The 21,263-nt window shown below is 41.3% G+C and overlaps 1 protein-coding gene across 1 annotated transcript in view; it reads left to right on the plus strand.

Moving 5' to 3' along the window:
• The window catches only part of KMT2C (lysine methyltransferase 2C), a 240,541-nt gene that overhangs the window by 188,316 nt on the left and 30,962 nt on the right, over window positions 1–21,263 (plus strand). Inside the window, 10 exon segments of the mRNA XM_036412645.2 lie at window positions 2,285–2,358; window positions 4,172–4,354; window positions 4,769–5,080; window positions 5,082–6,617; window positions 7,412–7,704; window positions 10,578–12,376; window positions 13,320–13,431; window positions 16,604–16,682; window positions 18,513–18,576; window positions 20,324–20,556. Of these exon segments, the coding sequence (XP_036268538.1) occupies window positions 2,285–2,358; window positions 4,172–4,354; window positions 4,769–5,080; window positions 5,082–6,617; window positions 7,412–7,704; window positions 10,578–12,376; window positions 13,320–13,431; window positions 16,604–16,682; window positions 18,513–18,576; window positions 20,324–20,556 (4,685 nt within the window).

Below are 21,263 nucleotides of genomic sequence, written 5' to 3' on the forward strand. Positions count from 1 at the left end.
GTCCTAGGCCCTATGCCATTTGCATGTTTCCCGTAAGCTAATTTTAATGAATGAAATCTGTTTTTCCTTTATTAAAGACTATAAATATATAAAGTCAGGGTTGTGCTGTATGTGTAACTATACAAAAATTTTTCTGGAGCAGAATATCATAATTTAATCAGAAGTGTTAAATGGTTGAGCATCCACCCATGAACCAGGAGGCTGTGGTTTGATTCCCGGTCAGGGCACATGCTCTGGTTTTGTACTTGATCACCAGTGGGAGGTGTGCAGAAGGTAGCTGATCAGTGATTTTCTCATCATTGATATTTCTACCTATATTTTACTTTCCCTTTCTCTCTCTCTCAAAAAAAAAAAAAAAAAGTAAGTGTTAAAGTTAGGCTGTATCAGACTCCATTCTAAGTATGGTTCCCATCAAATGAACTCAGCATTCAAACAGACAGGGCACCTTTCCCCAAGTGCCCTGTCTGTTTGAACAAAAATTGTAGACCATACAGTGGTACCTCTATTGGAAATTCTTACGGACTAGAGCAGTGGTTCTCAACCTTTCTAAAGCCGTGACCCTTTAATACAGTTCTTCATGTGATGACCCCCAACCATAAAATTATTTTCATTACTACTTCATAACTAATTTCTCTACTGTTATGAATCATAATGTAAATATCTGTTTTCCAGTGGTCTTAGGCTCTACCCACAGGTTGAGAACTGCTAGCAGTGTCACCTAAGACCATTGGAAAACACAGATATTTACATTACGACTCCTAACAGTAGCAAAACTACAGTTATGAAGTAGCAACGAAAGTAATTTTATGGTTGGGAGTCACCACAACATGAGGAACTGTATTAAAGGGTCGCGGCATTAGAAAGGTTGAGAACCACTGGACTAGAGGATGAGTCATTTGGATTAATGAAACCAACTTGTAGAATATTGTCTTGCGTTCATGTTGCCGGACAAACCAGAATTGGAAAGTCTTGCATACATTGTCTTGCAGTAGCTTCCCGGCTGTTAGCATACTGCTCTGTTAGATGACCGAGCGGCTGCCCACCTGCAAGTGCACTGCAGGTGCCCTTTCAGTCCATCCTCCGGGTGGTACTTGACTTATTATGTGTATAGAAATAAACACCCCCCCTGCCGGGACTGGTTTGGCTCAATGGATAGAGCGTCAGCTTGGGGACTGAAGGGTCCCGGGTTTGATTCTGGTCAAGGGCATGTACCTTGGTTACAGGCATATCCCCAGTGGGGGGTGTGCAAGAGGCAGCTGATTGATGACTCTCTCTCATTGATGTTTCTAGCTCTCTGTCTCTCTCCCTTCCTCTCTGTACAAAAATCAATAAAATATATTTAAAAAAAAAAAAAAAGAAATACCCCCTTCCCTAACAGTAATCCAATAATTCTAGAGTCACATAGTGAAATCATTAAAGAAAATTAAACAAACTATGGCTCTGCTCTCAGGACAGTTTACACTGACACAAAATGACTTGCTATAACCAGATGTGCTCACCTGTAGGCAGCAGATAAAGTGTGGTTAGATGCACACGAAGAATATATGCATTGCGTTAACAGACATCCCTCCACTGAAACTGTTGGATTACTTTTAGAGAAGGTGGCGTTTATTTATATACACATAATAAATCAGGTTAAAGCTGCTGATTTGTCAGCTGACTTCCATTTACTTTCAGTACCTTTTTTGAAACATTTTCCTTCCCTCTCTCCCTTACTCCCTTTTTCCCTCCCTCCCTCTTTTCATTATTTTTTTAAATAAATTGTTTCTACATTAACCATTAACTGTTCATCTTACCTAAACTTCATTTTATACTAGTATACTGTCCTGACAATGAATTTCATAGAAATAGCTTGAAATCATGACTTTGCATTTCTTTGTTGTGCACAAATGTTGATGAAATGCTCGTTTCTAATATATTCCTTTTAGTCAAATTGATAGCCTTCTCTTGAGTACAAGTATTTTACAAAACTTTTAGCTTTGGTTCTTAGAGCATCTTACAGGATTGAGAGAGTTTCTAATACTTGACTTAAATTTAACTTAGCTGCTTAGCCCTTTTGATTTAAATACTTCCCAACTCTACATGTGAGATTGTTAATAAGGCAACACTTTATTCAGAAAGTATGTTTTTAGCTTACTATGTGCTATGAACTTGTACTGTACAAAGAACTTAAATTATGAAAATCTGGCCAAAAAACATTTAACTATCAGAAGTTCTTAGCTTTTTTATTGTGACACGTCCTTATTGTGGGCTCCATAAACACACCTGCTGTCTTCTGTTGCAGACTGGACTACCAGAGTGAAGCAGATTGCTAAGCTGTGGAGAAAAGCAAGCTCCCAGGAAAGAGCACCATACGTGGTATTAAACTCCTCTGCATTACATCTTTGGACATAATCCTGAGCCTAATTTTCATTGTCTTAGGTTGTTAAAGTGATTTTCCATTGCAGAGAACATGTTTATACTTGTGCAACACATAAATATCTTTGTTTTCCATAGGGATTTTCTAACTCTTTAGTTTTGCGTGTGACTTATTTATTTTCCTTTTTTTAAAGTGTGACATTTTTAGAAGCAACCTAACAGCACCAGGATGTTGAAGATTGAACTCAGTTGTTTTAGGAGCGTATTCAATTCATTTTTAAATTAAACATGATTTATCTTTTCAAAAGAGTACTAAATTTTAAGGTTGCATTCTTCTATTGTTTCTTTTGTAATAAGCTCTTTTTTGTTAGGTTCAGTAGAAAATTGTCCTGGAACTTGAAGGGACATATCCAGACACCTTCTGGGAGCTTTTGAAACATGTGCTTTGCCAGAGCCATTAGGGTATTTATAAGATTCATAGTTCAGATGACGAATTATTTCCCAAGGAGCCAAATTGAGATTGTCAGCTGGATCCCTGCTTTCATTTTAAAACATATTAAGTCAACATTATTGCTTTGAAAAATATAAACAGTTAAATTACAACTTCATCTTTAGAACATACATTGTCAGTGATAATAATTATTTGGAAGGAACAGAAATTATTGTTTTTAAATATATATTTTTATTGATTCAGAGAGGAAGGTAGAGAGAGAGAAATATCAATAATGAGAGAGATTCATTGATTGGCTACCTCCTGCATGCCCCACACTGGGGATTGAGCCCACAACCTGGGCATGTGCCCTGATTGGGAATCTAACCATAACCTACTAGTTCATAGGTCAATGCTCAACCACTGAGCCACCCCGGCTGGGCAGAAATTATTTTTGATGTGTTGGTAATGCCTAAACCTGGACTATCAGAGGTAGTGATAACATTGAAATGTGTTTTCTTTCTTTCTTTTTTTTTTTAAATATATATTTTATTGATTTTTTTTACAGAGAGGAAAGGAGAGGGATAGAGAGTTAGAAATATAGATGAGAGAGAATCATTGATCAGCTGCCTCTTGTACATTTCCCACTGGGGATGTGCCTGCAACCCAGGTTCATGCCCTTGATGGGAATCGAACCCGGGACCTTTCAATCCACAGGCTGACGCTCTATCCATGAGCCAAACTGGTTTCGGCAAGATGGGTTTCTTTTGTTTTCAACTTCAAATTTCAGATTTTAAATTTGGAGATAGATTTGATATTATCCTTTTCTTTAAATTGAGCAAGATATAAATTCTTCCATTATTAAGTCAATACTAGATTACGCCTGGGTTCTCTAGCCTGACTCAGGGTAGGGATGGTGACACCCATTCTGGAAGGGAGAAGGTGGGTGGTGTCCAGTCCTTTCACCCAGAATGCTGTAAATTCTAAAGGGTTATGTTTCAACTACAATATTTAGTTAGTTAATTAGGTAGGTTATTTATTGTTAATTCTCACCCGAAGATATTTTTCCCATTGATTTTTAGAGAGTTGAAGGGAAGGGGGCAGAGAGAAACATCAATGTGAGAGAGACACATTGACTGGTTGCCTCCCGCAACCACCCCGACGGCTGGGATTGAGCCTGCAGCCGAGGGATATGCCCTTGGCCCTTGAAGCCTGTGGACCCATGTCCTAACCACTGAGAAAACTGGCGAGGCTGTTTCAGCTATTTAGCTAGACGTTTTCTTGTTTTTATATGATAAAGATCAACATAGTTTCATTTTATCTTTATGTTTTAAAATTTGTTCACATTAACTGACAGATGATTTTCTGATCCGTTTTTCAAAGCAAAAAGCTAGAGACAACCGAGCTGCATTGCGCATCAATAAAGTGCAGATGTCAAATGATTCCCTGAAGAGGCAGCAGCAGCCAGACTGCAGCGACCCCGGCTCTCGGCTTGACTCAGATCTCTTTAAAGATCCATTAAAGCAGAGAGAGTCGGAACATGAACAGGAATGGAAATTTAGACAGGTATGTGGATTTTTTCAAAATGCATTTAAAAACAAATCAACAAACAAAATTGCATATTTTCTTAAAGAGAGCTACTTATGTCATTACCTCAGAACATAGTTTTTATTAGAACACAAAAGTTTGGTTAAAAGTAGACTTTCCTTTCTCAATAAAATGTACGTAAGCTACTTTGGGAAGTTCATGAAATGTTGAGAATGCCATGCTGCCTGGGCATGAGTTAGGAGACTGGTGAGTAATGTGTCCTGTTCGGAGACTGAATGCAAGGTGGGCGCCACCTGGCACTGTAGATCTCAGATACTTTCCCTCTCAACAGAACTAAGAGTTAATTTCAGAAGGAAGGCAACAGCCTCTGCCCCTATGACAGCTATGTTCTTTCCTGTGCACATGATTGCTTTCTCTGTCCCCACCCAATAGCAAATGCGCCAGAAGAGTAAGCAGCAGGCGAAGATTGAGGCCACCCAGAAGCTGGAGCAGGTGAAGAGCGAGCAGCAGCAGCAGCAGCAGCAGCAGCAACAGCAGCAGTTTGGTTCCCAGCCTCTGCTGGCATTGTCGCGCTCGGACACGCCGAGCAGTGGGATACAGAGCCCCCTGACTACCCAGCCTGGCCCTGGAAACATGTCTCCTGCACAATCATTCCATAAAGACCTGTTTACAAAGCAGCTCCCCAGCACCCCAACTTCCTCATCTGCAGACGATGTGTTTGTAAAGCCACAGGCTCCTCCTCCTCCCCCCCACGCCCTCCCGGCTTCCCCTCCAGGAGAGCCCTTCCCATCCTCAGACTTCTCAGCCGCCTTCCCCGCAGGTGTTCTCACCTGGATCGTCTAACTCCCGACCACCGTCTCCAGTGGATCCTTATGCGAAAATGGTTGGTACCCCAAGACCGCCTCCTGGGGGCCACAGCTTTCCCAGAAGGAATTCTGCACTGGTGGAAAGCTGTGTATCTGTATCGGCACCGAGGCCCCCTCAACTGGGTGAGGGTGCAGCCAATAGGCCATCTCCCGTCCGAGATTTCTGCTCTTCCTCCGCGACAAGTAGTGACCCCTACGCGAAGCCTCCAGACACACCCAGGCCTGTGACAACAGACCAGTTTCTCAAACCCTTGGGCCTGCCCCGGGCTCCTGCAGGTCCAGAACAAACTGCAAAAGGTCCTCTAGCAGCTGGAACCAATGATCACTTCATGAAACCATCTCCTAGGGCAGATGCATTTCAAAGACAGCGGATCCCTGACTCATATGGACGACCCTTGTTGACGCCTGCACCCCTGGATAGTGGTCCCGGACCTTTTAAGGCTCCCTTGCAGCTGCCTCCGCCCTCCCAGGACCCTTATGGGCCAGTGCCACATCCACCAAGGCGGCTATCCGTTGACCCTTATGAAAGGCCTGTCTTGACACCAAGACCTGCAGATAATTTTTCTCATAACCAGTCGAGTGATCCATATAGCCAGCCTCCCCTCACCCCCCGTCCTGCAATGAACGAGTCTTTCACCCACCCCTCAAGGGCTTTTCCCCAGCCTGGAACCATATCAAGGCCAACATCTCAGGATCCATACTCCCAACCCTCAGGACCATCTCCCTCCAATCCAGACCCTTACTCGCAGCCTCCTGGAACTCCTCGGCCCCCAACGATTGATCCATATGGTCAGCAGCCACCAACCCCAAGGCCTCCTACACAAGCAGACTTGTTTGCTACATCTGCAGCTCCTCAGAGGCACTCTGACCCATATGCTCATGCTCCGGGAACACCAAGACCTGGTGTCTCTGTTTTTTACTCGCAGCCACCAGCAGCCCCAAGGCCAAGGGTTTCAGAGGGTTTTGCTCGGTCCTCAGTGACAAGACCTGTCCTCATGCCAAGTCAGGATTCGTTCCTGCAGGCAGCACAGAATCGAGGCAGCGCCTTACCTGGCCCTGTGGTGAGGACACCTGAAGCCTGTTCCCAAACCCCTGTGCCGCCGGGACCTGCCCTTGCAGACACATTCAGCCGGGTCTCCCCCTCTGCTGCTCGGGATCCCTACGACCAGCCCCCAATGACCCCAAGGCCCCAGGCTGATGCTTTTGGAGCAAGTCAAATGGCTCCTGATGCTGCTGATCAGCCCCGGCCTGGGTCCGAGGGGAACTTCAGTGCTCCTGCCAACACCCCTGTGAATTCTCAAGGCCAGCAGTTCTCCAGTGTCTCCCAACTTCCTGGCCCAGTACCCACCTCAGGAGTCACTGACACACACAACACCATCAACATGTCCCAAGCGGATACAGAGAAATTGAGACAGGTAAACACCTTGTATGTTCTGGGATGTTTTAAGTGTATTATTTGAAAGAGCTATTCATTCCCTCACACTGTAACAGATGTTTATCTTATATACTGCAAACAAGAAAAATGGAAGTGGTGAAATTAATGCCAATTGATCTGGATTTATTATCTTTTCAATATTTATGAAGTTTTAGTGGAATTGTTATATATGAAATCTTTTCAGTTGTGTGGTAGTTGCCAGGCAAGGAAAAGGCCCCAAATCTGTTTTATACTATTAAATAGTTAAATATAACTAGTGTTTCATAAAACTTTAAAATATTAAGACATTCAAATTATTGATTGGTTGATTTCAGAGAGAGAGAGAGAGAAACATGGATTTGTTGGTCTACTTATTTATGCATTCATGGGTTGATTTCTTGTACATGCCCTGGCATATTGGAATGATGCTTCAATCAACTGAGCTACCTACCTAGGGCAAAACATTAAGATGTTTTAAACACTATCTGACCGGCGTGGTTAATGGTTGAGCATTGACCTGTGAACCGGGAGGTCACCGTTGGATTTCCGGTCAGGTTACATGCCCAGGTTTCGGGCTCAATCCCCATGTGGCGCATGCAGGAGGTAGCCAATCAATGATCCTCATCATGGATGTTTCTATCTCTCTCCCCCTTCCCCTTCCTCGCTGAAATAAATTTTAGAAATGTGTACTTTTAAAATATTTTAAACATTTCCTTAGTCATGGTTTGGAAGCATTAGTTACCAGAAAGCCCTTAGTAACCGGAAATCCCAGTGATTTTTGTTTCTTTCCTTTAGCGGCAGAAGTTACGAGAAATCATTCTGCAGCAGCAACAGCAGAAGAAGATGGCAGGTCGGCAGGAGAAAGGTTCCCAGGATGCAGCCTCCATGCCTCATCCCAGTCCCCTGCAGCACTGGCAGCCTGAGGGTGCCAGCCAGGCTTTCTCCAGGCCCCCACCCCCCTATCCTGGGAGCATCAGGCCTCCTGCTGTCCCTCCGCTGGGACCCAGATACGCTGTCTTCCCAAAGGACCCACGTGGACCCTATCCTCCTGAAGTGACTGGCATGGGTATGAGACCTCATGGATTTAGGTAATGTGTTTAATTTCCTGCCAAATTTAAATCGCTTAGAACTTACTTGTAATTAAGAAGTTGTTAGTGCTTTTTACTGGTTATATTTCTTCGAGATATAACCAGTGTTATTTCCACTAATGAGATGTCATGGATTAAAAAAAACAACAAACTGCGTTTTTCTTTAGATTGGAAAATATTTAAAGATTAATAATAGGAAACATGGGTAATCTGGTAAAGTTCCATGGATGTATCAACCATGGACAGTTTGGCAATACAATACCATTTACTTATAGGAAGTGTCACTTAGGAAGTTATAGACACAGTGGTGCAGGTGTCCCAGGAAATCTATACAACGTTATTCTTTTAGCCGTTGATTATAAATGCAAAAAAGGTAGGATGTATCTAAATATCGCCCTGTAATAGCAGTAAATAAAGCAATGGCTAACTTTATTACTTTGTGTGAAGCACTATTCTCTGCACTTCAGGTGTTTTATAAAACGCTTACAAAGGTTCAGTTACACTCACTTTAGAGGTTGAGGAGCATAAGGCTCAGAAAAAAAAGGTTAAATATATTATGATATATCTGTGATACAGAATATAAGACAGCCATTAAAATGTTGTGCTTTAATAATTGAGAAGAAAGACCTTTATTACTTATTGAATGGAAAAAATAGACTACGCAACATAATTTCATTTGTATAAAACTACATAATTGCCTAGATAAATATCTTGAATGATACCCAACAAGTTGATAATGATTATTGGGAACATTTTAATTAAGTTGATATTTTATACCCTATATTTTTATATTGCTTGGGTTTTTAAAAATACAAAGTTTATATTGATTTTAGAGAAAGAGATGGAGGAAAAACAACAACACATCTATGTGAGAGGTAACATCCATCAGTTACCTCCCGTACACACCCTGACTGGGGATTGAACCCATGACCTTCTGATGCACAGGACGATGCTCAGCCAGCAGAGCCACACCTGTCAGGGCTTGCTTGGATTTTTTACATTGTATAATTTTTTATGATAGAAAAATATCCCCCAAAATGTCATTTTCATTTAAACTTTTTTTTTTTAATTACTTCCTCATTTCCTATTGTTACCTTTAGAAAGAAGGTTTTTATTCTAAAATAGTCCAGAATTCTAGAATCTTGAGGTCAGGAAGGACTAGAATGAATTAATTAATATATATAAAAAGCAAACCATAGCCCTATCCACTGTGATTCAGTGGTTAGAGCATTGGCCCACAGACTGAAGGGTCCCAGGTTTGCTTCCTGTCAAGGGCCAGTATCTTGGTTGCAGGTTCAATCCCCCTTGTGCAGGAGGCAACCAATCACTGTGTCTCTCTCATGTGGATGTTTCTCTGTCTTTCCCCCTCCCACACTCTAAAAATCAGTGGGAAAAAATATCCCAAGCTGAGGATTAACAAAGTAAATAAATAAATTTTTAAAAAGTAAACTTGAGAGAAGTCTTCCAACACAGAGTATTGTGTGCTTTCCTTAGAGGTTTTAGAACTAATCTAGACTTTGGGCACCCTGAGGAGATGGTTTTGTAAGGATAGTCGAATGTGTTTTTTCCCTGCCTCCACCCCAAACCTCACCAGTTTTGCAGTTGGACTTCCTTGCAAATAATTTATTCAAGTAACTTAAATGTATTGATCCCACTGGATTTTTTTAAAACTTTTAATGAAGACCCTAAATACCCCTTTGTTTTTAAGTATTGACTCTGTTAGCGTTTCATTACAGCAATGAAATCACACCTTTAAATCTCTAAAGTGTAACCACCTTTTCAGGCAGAGCCTCCTGTGACAGGATGAGTGAGGAAGCTTTTTATTTTAGTTTACATTGTGAATATTTGTGGAGTTTTACACATGAAACGGATGTTCTCCTGGAACTTTTCATGGTGAAATAGAGTTATGAAGTCAGTGAGATTTTTTGTTTGTTTTTGAAGTGGCTAGTGGCAAGATCAAAACCAAACATATGCCCAGGTATACTGAGGAGTGAGTTCTTTAAAATGACTCTTTTAGCCGACCGGTTTGGCTCAGTGGATAGAGTGTTGGTCTGCGGACTGAAGGGTCCTAGGTTTGATTCCGATCAAGGGCGGCATGTACATTGGTTACGGGCACATTCCAAGTGGAGGGTGTGCAGGAGGCAGCTGGTCGATGATTCTCTCTCATCGATGTTTGTAGCTCTTTATCCCTCTCCCTTTCTCTCCGTAAAAAGTCTATAAAATATATTTATATATTTTTTTTAAAAGATGACTTTTATTTTTATTAGACATATTTTTTAGTCCAATACTGACCCCCATGTTACAGTCTTACCCTTATTTTCCTTTTTTCTTTCTCACTTTAATGCATGCCTCTGCTATTTTATATATTTTTCTCTCTAGAATGAGATACAATATAGATATTATAATTTACTCATTTCTTAAGACTTTGGAGATGGTGCCTTTTATTCTCTGTCTCTCTCTGCCTCCTGTCTTCATTCCTTTCACACAGATAGGATAGTCCACCCAGTCCTTAGGCTTCTGCCTTTTCTTCTGTGTACAGAGGCCAGTAAGTCTCTCACGGACAATTCTTGAGATTTCCAACCTTCATTCAAGCAGCCACCCACCTCCCCAGTCACTTTCCCCCAGAGAGCTCCCTGAATGCAGAAAAAGGAAAGGGACTCAGATACAGTGTTCATTTTGGGTTCACTTAGCAAAAACTTATGTACGAATGGATGCTTTATGAGCACTATCTAATCATGATAATTTTGTCTTTCCTAAGTCACTGTATTTGGCAACATTTGTGTCTGAGTTTAATATAAAACATTTTCTTTCCTCAGCTTAACTCTAAATTTAATGTAATGCTTAGTGTTACTACTTGCTCTTTTTTCCTTTAGATTTGGATTTCCAGGAGGTAGTCATGGTACCCTGTCAAGTCAGGAACGCTTCCTAGTGCCTCCTCAGCAAATACAAGGACCTGGGATTCCTCCGCAGCTGAGAAGGTCGATGTCTGTAGATATGCCCCGGCCTTTAAATAACCCGCCAATGAGTAGTCCGGTTGGTCTTCCTCAGCATTTCCCACCGCCAGGCCTGCCCGCCCCACAGCATCACATACTCGGCCAGGCGTTCATCGAGCTTCGGCACAGGGCCCCGGATGGACGGCCACGGCTGCCCTTCAGTGCCCCTGGCAACAACGTTCTAGAGGCACCTTCTCATCCACGACACGGGAACTTTATTCCCCGGCCGGACTTCCCAGGCCCTAGACACACAGACCCCATGAAACAGCCTTCCCAAGGTCTGCCTAATCAGCTGCCCGTGCATCCGATTTTGGAGCAGGTGCCACCCTCTCAGCCGGGGCAAGGTCACCCTGTCCATTCTATGGTCATGAGGTCCCTGAGTCACCCCTTCGGGGGGGAGTTCTCAGAGTCCTCTTTGTCGACATCCACACCAGTTGAAACGCCGTCTGGTAGTTTACAGGTAACTGCCCAGTCTTCTGATGGTCTTGAAGAAAAACTTGATTCTGATGATCCATCTGTAAAAGAGCTAGATGTTAAAGATCTTGAGGGGGTTGAAGTCAAAGACTTGGATGATGAAGATCTTGAAAATTTAAATCTAGATACAGAAGATGGCAAGGGAGATGAATTGGATACTTTAGGTAATTTGGAAACTAATGATCCCAACTTGGATGACCTCTTAAGGTCAGGAGAATTTGACATCATTGCATATACAGATCCAGAACTTGACCTAGGAGATAAGAAAAGCGTGTTTAACGCAGAACTAGACCTTAATGTCCCAATTGATGACAAGTTAGATAATCAGTGTGTATCTATTGAACCAAAAAAAAAGGAGCAAGATAAAACTGTGGTTCCTTCCGATAAACATTCCCCTTGGAAAAAATCCACTGTAACCAGTGAGATAAAAACAGAAGTACTGTCTCCAAATGCTAAAGGGGAAACCAAATGTGAAAGTGAGAAAAGCGATGAGGGTAAAGGCTGCGCTGACGCTCCCTGCTCCCAGGCTGCCGCTCACACGGACTTGCCTGGTGGGGAGGAGGCCCCCCCGCAGCCCTGTGAGGCTGACCTGCCTGACGACAGGGCGCTTGGCGATACCGCCGCCTCCTGCACAGCCGCCGCTCCCGGGCCCACTCAGCTGCCTGCTGAAGACACAGCCAGCGCTTGTGGCGTAGCTGGGTCAACTCCGGTTCTTTCCAGTTTACTTGCTAATGATAAGTTGGACACTCCAGACATGGAGCCGTTGAGGTCTTCACCACCAACGTTGCCAGCCTCAGCATCCAGTCACATGCCAAGTTTGCCCCCTCCACTGATGACACCGCCAGGCCACGTTTTGGATAATACCATGAATTCTAATGTAACAGTAGTCTCTAGGGTAAACCACGCTTTTCCTCAGAGTGTGCAGGTAAATCCGGGATTCCTTCAGGGTCATTCGGCAGTTAATCATGGTTTTGGGGCAGGAAAACCTACAGATCAAACTGTGCCCCTATCCAGTCAGTCTGGACCCCCGCCACTGGTGGTTCCTCCAACCCTCACCCCGCAGAGCAGAGAGAGACCCCTCCTCCTGGACGAACAGCCTCTGCTGCTGCAGGACCTTCTGGACCAGGAGAGGCAGGAGCAGCAGCAGCAGAGACAGATGCAGGCCATGATCCGGCAGCGGTCGGAACCCTTCTTTCCCAACATCGGTAGGAACGGCTTTGGTTTCCGTGGCGGTCAGGGTGGTGTGTGGTGTGCTTGTTGTGGTGTGTGGTGTGGTGTGTTAACGAGACACGTGGACTAGAGCACTGAGGGTCACACAGTGATGAAGAGTTTAGATTCCTCCCAGGTCAATTAAGAGGTTCAGAACCTTCTTAGTCCTTAGGTTATTGTTTAACAGAAACAAGTCATCGTCTTAGTTCCTTTCTTCTAACCATTTATTTTCAGAGGTATTTAATTTAAAGAAATTATGATAGAAACAAACTCAATTTATGTACTATAAATGCTTGGCAGTTTGTTTTTTTATTACATAAAGCTCTTTAACTGTTTCCAATTGCTTACTAGTTTGAGGGGGGGACCCACTAAACATCAATGCAGTAAAAGTACCTGAGTGTCTCGAAGAGTAAAAATTAGCATATTGTCCCCTCTCTTTTTCACTTCTATGCAAAGAGATATTTTCTCAGTAGCCTATCTTTATTGCAAGGCTATGTCCTCAAGAATGGATACATTTTGCTCTCAAAGGGTGATAACTGATTTAGTGGAATACCTTAGTATTGGAAATAACTGTAAATTCTCATGACATTAATATTTTGAAGCAGTTTTGATTGCATGTGAATGTTTGGATGAAAAGAATCTTACTACTTTAGATTTTTGCTGTAATTCCCCTTAAATTTGATAAGCTTTCTTTCCATTTTCATTCCTGCAGGACTAAGGTATCCAAACTTGCTTCAATGATGGGTCACTGAGATGCCATTAAATTTGGTTAAGGTTCTTTGCATCTCATTATTCCTTACCTATTCTAGAAACCTGTGATGATGCTTATTAAATAATAAAGAATAAAAGCCTCTAAATTACATAATGTTTGTGACAGTTAAGTGTAACTTGAACCAAGTACTATGAAATTAGTAACGTTAAAATATATTTCTTCTTTAGATTTTGATGCAATTACGGATCCTATAATGAAAGCAAAGATGGTGGCCCTAAAAGGCATCAATAAAGTAATGGCACAAAACAACATGGGCATGCCACCGATGGTTATGAACAGGTAGGTGACGGTGTTCTCATTCTTACCTTACATCAAGAAGTGCCATATAATTTTGACAGTGGTCCATGATAAAAACTTAAGCTATAGCCCTGGCTGGCATGGCTCATGGGTTAGAACTAGCACCTAAAAACCCTATGTTCAGGCCCGGCCAGTGTGGTTCAGTGGTTGAGCATCACCCCAGGAACCAAGAGGACATGCTTTGATTCCTGGTTAAGGCATATGCTTGACTTGAGGGCTTGAACCCTGTGGGGATGGGGAATGGAGGGGTGGCAAAGGCAGCCAATCAGTGTTTCTTTCCCTTTCACTTCCTCTCCAAAACTCAAATATATAAAGAAAAAAACCACTGTGTTTTAGGAATGAGTAGTAGTAATATTTATTGTGATATTAGCTGGATATGATCAATTTCCTTTATTTTCAGGGTAAATGTAATAAAACATGATAGGCTTATAAGATTGACTTGAATAATCAGTATCTCTAAGTGTGTGTTTCTTTAAATACCTTTGGAATAGCTGACTAAGAGCTTCTTGGGACAGAGATCTTTCATCCTAAACAAAGATGAGAAGATAAGCAGGAAAATAGAAGTCAAACTGGAGAAAGGATGATGGTTTCTTTAGGCCTGTGAATATTTTCCATTCCATCAGAGGAACAATGCAGAGAAAAGCATGGGACATTTCAGTGAAGTGCCTGAGCGCCAAGCTCTGAAGTCCCCAAACAACTCAAATCAGAAAGAAATGGCAAGAGGAATAGAAAAGAGGGCACTGGAAAGTTAGAGTGGGATAATTTGTATATCTTTTCACCATTAGCAGAAAAATGGAAATTATGCATTAAAGAAGACTGTAAGAGTTGTTTGACCATGAGAATTTATGGAATTAAGAGTACTTGTGCCAGCTAAGGGATATTAACTTCAGGGCAGTAGCTTGTTTGTTTTTGTTAATCCTCACCTGAGGACATCTTTTTCCATTGCTTTTTCAGAGGGCGGGGGAGAGGGAGACAGAGAGAGAAACATCGATGTGAGAGAGACACATAGATGTTTGCCTCTTGCATGCGCCCCAATCAGGGATGGGGAGTGAACCCACAACTAAGGTATATGCCCTTGAACAGGACTCAAACCCCATATCCTTCTGTTTGCGGGCCAGTGCTCAACTCATGAGCCATGCCAGCCAGGGATATATCTTAAGTTTTTATCATGGACCACTGTCAGAGTTATATGGCAATTTAATTTGCATTAACCCAACACCGACTACTAAGTCAGGATATCTGCAGGTGGCACTGGTCCCTCTTATGGAGAGCTCTGGTTGATAGCTCTGGCAATAGTGAGGATAAAGCCTCAGGTTAATCTCATTATCTTGTTAAGCAACTTTTATGAAAAGAATGATTATGGAATTGAATGTAAAATCTATGTGAATTTGATAAGCGAGACTCTGATTAATTAGGATTCCTTAAAGGAGTAGTTCTTTTCATTTGTTGAGATACTGTAGTTTGGAAATGGGTAAGAAGTATTGTTGAGATCAAAGTAGGGATTTGCACTATCACACAGCATTTATTCACACAAATTCTTTGTCACGGTGTTCTTTTTTATGTCATAAACCTTTTGACTTGGAACATTTTATGTGCAAAACCAAAAACATACTACAAAGGAAATCAGTAATATTTGAAATGTAGTTATTTAAATTTAAAAACTATGGCATATGTGCTGCTTAATACTTTAACACATTTAGCAGTAGGTCTAATAATTACCATAATTTCAAAGTCACGATGAATTGGAATATTAGTATATGCAACAACTTTTGTTATGAAAGTAATGTGAGTTCTGTTGGTGACAAAGTCACACTACTGCTAATAATACTGGAATTTGCTGTTTATAGTCAAACTAGAAGGAAATGCTCAACTTTGTTAGCATTTAGTTTAAAAGATGGGCCTCAGAATTAGAATCCCTGCTGGTTTAGCACATACCTCATACATCTGTGAATTAGCCACGTGTTAGGCATAGTGTTTGCTATTCTTCGGAGTGCTTAGAAGAAGTGGAGGTGTTAGTCCTTCAACATCGTGTGAGATGCTGCTGAGGGTGACGGACAGTGAGTGCTATTTGGATTAAGAGATCATTCTTGCCCAGGCTGTAATGGGTGCAGAGGTGATGGTTGAATCAAAATATTGACCAGCCCTAGCCAGTTTTACTCAGAGGATAGAGTGTCAGCCCACAGATGAAAGGATCCTGGGTTCAGTTCCGGTCAAGGGCCTGTGCCGTGTTTGCAGGCTCAGTCCCCAGCCCTCTCACATCAATGGTGTGTCTCTCTGCCTCTCCTCCTCCTCCCTTCTGCTCTAAGAATCAATGGGAAAATATCCTCAGGTGATGATTAACAACAACAAAATATATTGGCCAGTTTAAAAATATATATTTTATTTATTTAGAGAGGAAGGGAGAGGGATAGAGAGTTAGAAACATCAATGAGAGAGAAACGTCAACCAGCTGCCTCCTGCATTAGGGATTGAACCCACGACCTAGGCATGTGCCATGACCCACAATTGAACCAGTGACCTTCTGGTTCATGGGTTGATGCTCAGCCACTGAACTACACTGGCTGGGCTGGCCAAATATGTTTAACCTTATCGACTCTTTCTTGGTCTGTGACCAATTTTTAATTTGCTTTAACATTAGGTATAGAAAATGAGTGAAACTTCTTGAGAGGTGTATCTTTAGTTTAGAATACAAAGTAGCTAAGTTACCTATTACCTTTACTTTTTTTAGTTCAGAAAAGGCATTTTTAAAAATAAAGATTGAAGAATAAAAATTTTTCTTAGAATGTATATAATAGAACTATACTTCGTTAGATTTTTTTTACCCAGAAGAGTTGAATTAATTTTATTTTCGGGCACAATGAAGCGTGTAGTAGGAAGTGAAACAACTCTGGCGTGGCCTGCGTACCTCCGCTCACTGGTGGTCGTGGGGAAAGCGACTGGGCCTCGGCCTCTTGCTTTCGTCCTGAGTCGGGAGCAGGAAGTGGCTGCACTGCAGAGGGTGGGGAGGTGACGTGGGGTCGGCACTCAGAAGACTGGGCCTTCGCAGATGTGCACGATGAGGAGGACATTGCTCTCTCTTCCCTGGAAGAGCACACTGTGAAGCACAGTGTAGGTGTCCATGCTTATCATCTGACGCCAGTGCTTCCCTTCACAGGTTCCCCTTTATGGGCCAGTCGGTGACTGGAGCGCAAACAGGTGACGGCCAGACTCTCCTGCCACAGGCCATTCCTCAGGTATTGTCACCAGAATCACACTGTCCTGTTCCCAACAGACCTCTTCTGCCCAGCGAGGCCACGTCTAGGAAGTCATAGGAGCTTAGAGATCTGCTCAGCAGGAGTAAAAACTTGCTTACTGAGACTGAAATTGGCCACAGCTTCTGAAAAGGACCATATATTTAAGGGTAGAAAGTCAATTTAGAGGGCAACCAAAAGAGGGTTTCTGATTCTACGTGTATTTGTTTTTATTGTTGACACTATTACAAATGTCCCCCCTCCCCCTCCTCTCCACTCAGCCCCTCCACTCTGGCCTTCCCCGCATAGCTGTTCGTGTCCATGTGCTATGCATTTATATGCTTTGGCTAATCTCTTCAGTTTTTATTTTGGACTCCACAAAGATATTTTCATAGTCTGCACTTTGGATTTAATTCATCATTTTAAAAAATGTAAATGTTATAAACAGTAGAAAATACTGATTATAATCACTCTATTTAGATACAGTCATGTTCTGCTATTTATTCCTTGGAATAATTTAGTCTACTAAATATTCACTACTCATGATAATCAGCTTGAAGTATAAATTTGAGTGTCAAACGATGTTAGGGAAAGTAGACTACCTGCTCATCTCATACAGTTTTCTTCCATTCCCCCCACCCCCCAAATATCTGCTTAGATTAAAACAAACAAACAAACAAAACAAAACAAAAAAACACTACCTGTTAAGTGACCTATTATATGTCTTTGTGGAATCTTTCCTGCCAAGCAATTTGTGCTTCAGCTTTATTATGCTGATAACTACCATATTTTCCGGTGTATAAGATGACCCCCTAATTTTACAGTTAAAACATAGGTTTAGGCCTATATTCACTGTATAAGACTACCCCCCACTTCAGAGAAAAGACTTACTTTGCCGTCAAGATCTGCAGGTAATTTTTGTGCAATTTTGGTCTTTTGCCCCCCAATTTTCGGTTGACTTTTTTTCGTTTTAAAAGTCGTCTTATATGCCGGAAAATACAGTATGCTCTTTTTATTATTAAAAGAAGAGAGAGCATCCCGCATCCCAGGCAATGGGAAAAGCATAGGCTTCAAAATGAGTTTTTATAAAAACTCAGTTTTACTCTAAGTTTACTGTGTAAAGTCTGTATACGTTCTGTGACCTGCATTTTTCCCACTGTCAAATGGTCCCCAGCCTCACAGTGTAAGGGTTACAGATAGCACATTCTGGCTGCTACTGTCTTTTAAAATTGTTACCTTGTGTATAGCTTATATCTAACAGAACTTGTAATGACTGGTAAATATGTTCTCAAAGTTACATGTATCAGATTGTTGCCAGGGAACTGTGAAATTAAAAGCTGTTTATTCAGTCACCCTGGAAGAAACAAGACATTTAATTTAAAAATTGAGACTAATATTTTCAATTACTTATACATGTTAGAGATGTCGGTTGCTGTGAAGTGGGAATTAGTCAATCCAGAACCCATGTTTATGTCATAATTGCTGAAGAAACCAGGTGGATTTCATTAAAAAATGGAGTTTTACATCATCTCTAGCTATGTGCTAACAGTATTTGATTTGCCCTACTATTGCATTTCCATCCCTTACCTCATACATGTTTTTCAACTGAAATCTATGAAATGAAACAGTTCAAAGATAATTAAAAATTTTTAGAAAATAGGTTTTCACCACTCAACTCATCTACTTTTTATTAAAAGGAGAGCTTTAAAGATGTCTTAGGAAATTAAAGGTTTTTCCCCCCCTTCCATTTCTTTCTCTTTCTTTTTTAAAAAAAGTTTCCCCCCTTTAACTGAAATGTGGAATAAACCTATTTGTAAATTTTACTTATTTTAGGATGGCAGTATAACACATCAGCTTTCTAGGCCTAATCCTCCAAATTTTGGTCCAGGCTTTGTCAGTAAGTATAAATCTAATAAGTCACCTGTTCTCTGGGGATTGCTTGTTTGCGCTCTGTGTTCTAAAAACGTGGAGTTAGTGTAGGTGTGTTTTTAAGTCTGAGTGCCCTCATCTTTTATGAAACCCTAATTGGTGTCTTTTCCTCAAGGCATGTATTTTCATTGCTTTTTTTCTCTATGCATGAAGAATTATAGTTAGGTTAATATTTAAATACAGAAAAATCACCTTCCCTATTCTCTTCAATATTGTTGCTGGGTTTTTGTTTTATACACAGATTGGGCACTTTACAACTAGAATTTAGCCTTTTCTTGCTCTAATGACTGTCTGCCTCTGTGACAAGGACACTAAATGGGAACCACATAGGAATGTGCTTAGGAACCATTTGGGTTAGCAGCATGCAGGATGCCACCGAGTCCTTTTGAGTTATCTCCAGGGGTCCCAAGGTGGTTCAGGATAGCATTTAAAGTTCTCCCCAAACTGAACCTTTCTGAAATCTTCAGACTGTTTAGCTAACTTTTTTTTTCACCATTATTTTTCATTTTGCTCACCTCTGCTCTCCTGGTTCCAGAAACCAGAAAGGCTTTCCTTGCGGTAGGTCTCATTCTACCAGAAGCAGAACTTCTGAAACCTTGTTGAAAAAGCCTGTTCTTAAAAAATGCCCTTCAAATTTAGACTAGATTTCAAGTTCATACATGTACTGGGACTTCTGGGTTTAGGAAAAAACCCAAAGTCTGACCCATTAAAATTCCCCTGCATTAATTATTATCATAATTTGAACACATTTTGCATTAAAAACAAACTGTTGTACCCAACTGGCTTTTTCTGGCTTTACTGTGCCCATTGATTAGCTTTGGTTGCATTCTCACTGTATGACAATATTGTTATCCTGATGTAATTTTTCAGTGAATTTCCTTCCTGGAATTGTACTTATTCATTTCTTTGTCTTACAATAAGTAAAAAAAAAAAAAAAAAAAAAAAAAAAAAAGGTGTATTCTGAATTTCACTATCATGAGATGACTTTTTTTTTAAACTTGGAATCAGTGACATGAAGTGCCCTTAAAGAATAAAGGACTGTTGGTACAAGATGAAGAGATATAACTATTTTGGGGCAATATCAATGACAGTCATAAAAGTAGTCAAGATTCTACTTGGTTAATTAAAGATTTTTTTTTTTTTGCTTATACAAGTACTAAATTATAAAATTCATAAGTTACCTATGTTTTTAACTTAGAGATTTCTTATATAAAACATAGACTTCAGATTCATCCTTTTCTAAGGTATTCTAGGCCCCTCCCTCTCAGTTTAGGACATGTTTTCACTGTTGAGAAATAGGGCCACCTTTATAAACGCAGGGAAATTAACTTGGGAAGGGTACCTAACCTAAGCTTTGGGCTTTAATAGGATACATGTGTCGTACTTTGTCTCTTCAAAGTCTGTAAATGTGACTTCATGAAATACACACATGGTTTAGAGAACATGGTAGTTCAGCAGATTGGAATTATAGTCTTGATAAGTATGAAGATAGCCTGTGAGCTAAAAACATGTATTCTTTGGTTTTCTCCAAAAAAAAAATACTTTCCTAAAATCTCCTACATTATAGTTACATTATGGTCAATGTTTAGTATCATGTTTTCAGAGTACCTATTACAAGGTCATGGCAAAGTGCATTTCCTTATAAAAGTGGGTTTGTGTAACTTTTACATTGGGCTCTAGAAAAGTAACAGAGCTGAATTTTATTATCCCCTCAGATGACTCTCAGCGGAAGCAGTACGAAGAGTGGCTTCAGGAGACCCAGCAGCTGCTCCAGATGCAGCAGAAGTACCTGGAAGAACAGATAGGAGCCCACAGGAAATCCAAGAAGGCCCTCTCGGCCAAGCAGCGCACCGCCAAGAAGGCCGGGCGGGAGTTCCCAGAAGAGGACGCGGAGCAGCTCAAGCATGTGACTGAGCAGCAGAGCATGGTTCAGAAGCAGCTGGAGCAGGTAATGGCCGGTCTGCACGGCGGGCAGGCGCTAGCGAGTGGGCGCAGGGCTTGATTAGTGCTGGGCAGACCTTCGTGGACCTCACTGACCTAGGAAATGACAGCCAGTTTTGTTCCTGAAGTAGTGGTCACACAGCACATATTTAGTAAGTGCCACTGAAGAGATTAATTCATAACCTGACCCAGAGGAGCCGCTTCCACACTCCGGTGTGAACTCTGGGACAGCCAGGGAAATCCAGGTACTTTCCCGCCTAAGAAATTCCTCAGGGTCCTCAGCTCCATTGAGCACAGAGCGCACGGGGAACCCTGGTTCAGGCAGAACAAGATTGGGCCCCAGAAGGATTTGTTCACTTGGAGTTGACCTTTGCTTCCCCATTGTCTTTAGTTCCCTGGTTTCCAGTGAAATTTCAGAGCATTTGAGTCATTCTGGTGATTCATTTTCATAGTATTTTTATTAATATTTCAAAGATATTGTACATTGGTATATTATGAAAAGTACTCATTCCTAAAAAATGAAACCATTCTGCTGTTATCTTTCATTACAAACCAGATATTCCTCAAAAAGATCACTGAAGTCAATTATACTTTTAACTTTTTATTTAAAATTAAACAGTAACTGTTCAAGTTGAACTAAGAGCCCACTCCTACGTATTAAAAACTGGATTCACACGAAAGCTTGTACACAAATATTTATAAGAGCTCTATTCA

This window comes from Pipistrellus kuhlii, unplaced genomic scaffold, assembly GCF_014108245.1.
Source record: "Pipistrellus kuhlii isolate mPipKuh1 unplaced genomic scaffold, mPipKuh1.p scaffold_m20_p_47, whole genome shotgun sequence".
Taxonomy (NCBI): domain Eukaryota; kingdom Metazoa; phylum Chordata; class Mammalia; order Chiroptera; family Vespertilionidae; genus Pipistrellus; species Pipistrellus kuhlii.